At 28.4% G+C, this 4,967-nt stretch overlaps 1 protein-coding gene across 1 annotated transcript; it reads left to right on the top strand.

The window, feature by feature from the left end:
• Positions 1-1,582: 1,582 nt before the first annotated feature.
• On the top strand, positions 1,583-3,540 carry LOC105110775 (pentatricopeptide repeat-containing protein At5g42450, mitochondrial-like). The gene has a single exon (XM_011005940.1). The coding sequence runs from the start codon at positions 1,730-1,732 to the stop codon at positions 3,314-3,316; it is 1,587 nt and encodes a 528-aa protein (XP_011004242.1). The 5' UTR covers positions 1,583-1,729; the 3' UTR covers positions 3,317-3,540.
• The last annotated feature ends 1,427 nt before the right edge of the window (positions 3,541-4,967 follow it).

The raw sequence follows: 4,967 nt of genomic DNA on the forward strand, positions 1-4,967 counted from the left end.
ATTCATCATAGGATAAATAACTTTTTAATGAGATTTATCCTTAGAAGTTGATGTAAAAATGATAATAACATCATTCATGTTAAAATATTTTTCAATGCATATTAAACACATTTTTTTATTAAAAATAAATAATAATATATATGTTGGTTATTTTATTTTTAATTTTTAATTTACTTTCATTTTTTTAATTGTCATTTTGTTACCTTTTTATGAAATTAATTTTATTTTTATTATTTTTTCATATATGATGCTTTAAATCTAATTACATGGTCAGTTTAAAAAATTAACATAAATCAGTTTTTTTTGCTTATTTTATTTTTTGGTTTCATTGTTCAATTTATTTTTTAAAACTAGTTTTGTAATTTTTTTATTTTTTTAATATCAGACTATCCTAATACCATAATTTAAACTACGAGTTTTAGGAAGATTGACTTATCTTTTATTATTCAAATTACATGTTTATCACATTATTTTAGATTAATTCTAGCCATTTTTTTGTTTATTTTTTAATCCAATTTTATATTTTCAAAAGTTTTTTTTTCTAGTCATCATGATCATTTTAAAAAAATATATAAATTTATTATTATTGTTTATTTTTTTATTATAATCAACTTATTAAATTTAATCAAGGCATGACATGATCCATTTGCTTTTCTATTTTTTTTGTAACGTGCTTACAATACTTGGACTATTGTTGTTTTTTTTTTGTTTTGTATTCTAATTTTAGTTTTTATTTTAGTTAATACCTTTTTAATATATTTTTTTCAAATATTTTTTATTTTATGTTTCATCTAATATTCCTCCTTTATGATTTTTTTTTATTTTTCTTATTTAATATTTTTTAATAGAGTTCTTTTACATTATTTTTATATTTATTTAATTTTTAAATATATTATTCTTATCCATCTATAATTTTTTATGTTTATATAGATTAAATTTCTTTTTTAAAATAAAAAATATTTATTTTTAGATAACATTTTTAATATTAGTAGTTTTATATAATATTTCTTATTATTTTACTTAATCAACTCTGTGCATCAATTTTTTTATAAAAAAACAAGTAAAAAGAGTCTGCATTCCTTTTTATTTTTTTTATTGGGAAAAAAATATAGATGATGGGTCAGTATTTCTTATAGGTCATCAATACTCGAACTTGTACTTGCGTTTGTCTTGCTTGTTTTATAAGCCACTCGGGAATGTCTTGTTTATTTAAACTACAAATTGATTAATTAATATTAAAAAAATGCTGAAACTTTATAATTTTGCTACCTCTATCTTTCTTACTTGATTTTATTATTAACTCAAAATACATAGAGAGTATATTTAATTATTTATTAACTTTTTTCGATCATTGAGAGTTAGCATGAGCATGGTTTTGCGAAAGTCGTGTTAATTATATTTTATTCTTTTGGGAATTAATCAGTAATTAAATAATTTGTTTGACTATTTCATTTTACAATTTTGGCAGAAACTTGATTTATAAAATTTGATTTCAAAAACATAAATATTTTGTAACTAATTTGCTATGCGTTTAAATTATTTTATTATAAGAATTTTCAATAATAAATATTAAATCTACATTTATTAGAAAATGTTCTTCGTCTCTAAAATCTGAACGCACCACACCTCCTCCTAATCATTCTATCAAGCTACTCAGTTGAAGGAGGAGCATTTATTTTGAGGGTAATGAAATGGCAAATTTCCCGATGCTGTCCTTTTTCTGGGTCAAATGATGCAACCTGTCCAAATTTACAGAAGAGTGATACAGATGAAACCTGGTTTTTGCAGAGTATCTCGGCTTCAAACCTTGCCCAGAAAAATCCACTCAGTAGCTTTTAAATCTAACCACTTTTTAGCACATGAATATATTCTCGAACCAGAACACCCCCATTTCTCTCGAAATGCACTTCAAGTGTTCGATACAATTCCTGACCTGGATGTTGTATCAGCAACAACCATGATTGGTCAGTTTGCTAGGCTGCATCAATACAGAGAAGCAATACAACTCTTCTCTAGAATGCCTTTTTTTAATGTTACGCCCAATGAGTTTACATTTGGCACTGTTATTCACTCCTCAACCTCACTTGGGAACCTTAACTTAGGGAGGCAATTCCAAGCTTATGCAATGAAGATGGGCCTTAATTACATGGTCTTTGTGGGCAGTGCAGTCTTAGATTCTTATGCCAAGTTGGGTTCTATTCAAGAAGCTCAAAGAGCTTTTGAGGACATACAACATCCTAATATTGTTTCTTACACTGCATTGATACATGGGTACCTCAAGAAAGGGAGGTTTGAAGAGGCATTCGAGCTTTTTAAACAGATGCCGGAGAGAAATATTGTGTCGTGGAATGCGATGATTGGTGGGTTTAGTCAGATGGGACAGAATGAAGAGGCTGTCAATCTTTTTGTTGAGATGATTAGAGAAGGCTTGGTGCCTTGTCAATATACATTTCCTTGTGCTATTATGGCTGGTGCCAAAATAGCAGCACTTGAAATGGGCAGAAGTTTTCATGCTTGTGCTATTAAGACAATGGGAGAGTTTAGTGTGTTCGTTGGCAATTCTCTAATTAGCTTTTATGCAAAATGTGGAAGCATGGAAGATAGTCTCCGTCTTTTTTATGAACTTCCTGAAAAAACTATCGTCTCTTGGAATGCTGTGATTTGTGGCTTTGCACAGAATGGGAGAGGAGAGAATGCTGTGGACTTCTATGAAAGAATGAGGAACACCGGTCTGAGACCTGATAGTGTTACGCTGCTTGGCCTGTTATGGGCTTGTAATCATGCTGGTCTTGTCGACAAGGGGTATTCGTATTTCAATCGTGCAAGGCTGGAGTACCCCAGTTTGTTAAAGCCTAAACATTATGCTTGTATGGTTGATCTATTGTCTCGCTGTGGATGTTTCAAAGAAGCTCAGGAGTTTCTTCGTGACTTGCCTTTTAATCCGGGAATTGGTTTTTGGAAGGCACTGCTTGGAGGCTGCAAGATACATTCAAATACGGAACTGGGGGCATTAGCCGGGAGAAATATCCTAGATTTGGATCCCAAAGATGCATCATCATATATCATGCTGTCAAATGCACACTCTGCTGCTGGTAGATGGCAGGATGCATCGGTAATTAGGCAAGAGATGCATGAGAGGGGATTGAAGAGAATTCCAGCCTCCAGTTGGATCGAAATCAAAACCAAAGTTCATGTCTTTGTCCACTGTGACACGAGTCATCACCGAAAGGATGATATTTATAGTGTCTTGAACTTCATATATTGGGAAATGGACACAGATGGAGACTTTCGGTTTTTTACCAGAGTAATAAAATGACTCCTGTGGTTGATTATTGTGAGAAAGCGAGGAGATCAAACTGAATGAGCTTTGCAAGGAAAGAAGTCGGTGCTCAGAACCGAGACACGGATTATGCACTATCTTTGTTGATGGAGAGTAACCTAACCCATTATTATTTTGTTGGGAAATTGAACTTTATCTTCTGTTATTAAATTAAATTTATTTGAATTTATTTATTCATTTGATGTTATTAAGTTGGATCATTTTATTTAGTGAGCGAAAAACCTAATTGCTAGCTTTTTTAGGGTTTTAATCTTTTCTTTTTTCTTTGGTTATTTTCTTTTTTCTTCATCTAATTTTTAATTTTATTTTATTTTTAAATTTGATATAATAACATTTTTTTGTTGTTGTTATTCTTATAACTAAACGAATCAATTAAAAAAATTATCTTTTCATTTATATATATAAAAAAAAACTAAACATACAGTTACTAACCATCTTCCCTATACTCTTTAACTATATTTGAGGATTGTCTAAACATGAGTGGTAAACCTTTAATCACTAATTGGAATGAATGAAACAAAAATAGCAAGAGAAGTACTTAATTTTATAAGAACTAAACTTTTAAACAAATAAAATAATTTTAGGTGAGAGAATAAGTCTGTCAATAAATAAATAATATAATTTAATAATTATAAAATGAGATGCATTATAAGAGAAGATGAAACCATAACTTTGAGTAGGTTTAATAAAAATTTGAATGATGATTTAAAAAAGAGATTGCACTCCAAGGTTTTTTCACCCTTGACCAAGCCTATATTAGAATACAAGATTATAAGTTAGTTATGAAGAGTTGATGAAAAAAATATCAAAATCCTTGCAATACTTTTTTTAGATCTTAATTTAGAAATAATAGTTATTTATTAAGTATTATACCCCTTATAGATCCAATCCTATTAGTGTGCCAAACTTTACAATGAAGATGAAGGCAAATGAGTCGTCAATAAAATTATTTAGGATGAGTTTAAGGGTTTAGTATATTAAATGTCAAGGTCTTGATCGTATCTTCATCAATTATATCTCTAAACTCATAGCCATTCATCCAAGAATATAAAAAGTTAGTGATAAAAAATATACAAATACAAAAGGATGATTAGTGATGAAAGATATATAAAAATTATAAAATTAAATTTTCAGTGAGCAAAGATAAGAGCTTAGGAGATCATGAGAAGAATAATCATGAATATATAACTAATTTTGAGAATTTGTTTCAAAGACATGAATACAGTTAAAAAAAATTGATTGAGATGAATATGATATTAAAATTGAAGGTTTTGATGATTATAAAATTTTTATGGATTGGATTTAAGAACCAAAATTTGATGGGAATAATGAAGATAATGTTAAAAGAGAAGATTTAAATGTAAAAAAATTATTTATAATTTTTATGGAAAAAAAATCAAATTAGATGGTGTTCTAAGAGTAATTTTTCTAAAGTATATTATAAAGGAGGTGCCTTGTATATATTTGAAAAAAGATTTTGAATTGATGGCTTCAAAATTGATTGGTATCCATATATTTCAGTAAAAAGTCCAGAAACAAATTTTTAAATCTTCCAACTTTAAGTTCAGTTTCTTTACTAGAGAGACAAAGCATATTGCTAACAAATATATAATATTTATAATGGAAA

The sequence above is a fragment of the Populus euphratica genome, unplaced genomic scaffold, assembly GCF_000495115.2.
Source record: "Populus euphratica unplaced genomic scaffold, PopEup_1.0 scaffold262.1, whole genome shotgun sequence".
In the NCBI taxonomy this organism is placed as follows: Eukaryota; Viridiplantae; Streptophyta; class Magnoliopsida; order Malpighiales; family Salicaceae; genus Populus; species Populus euphratica.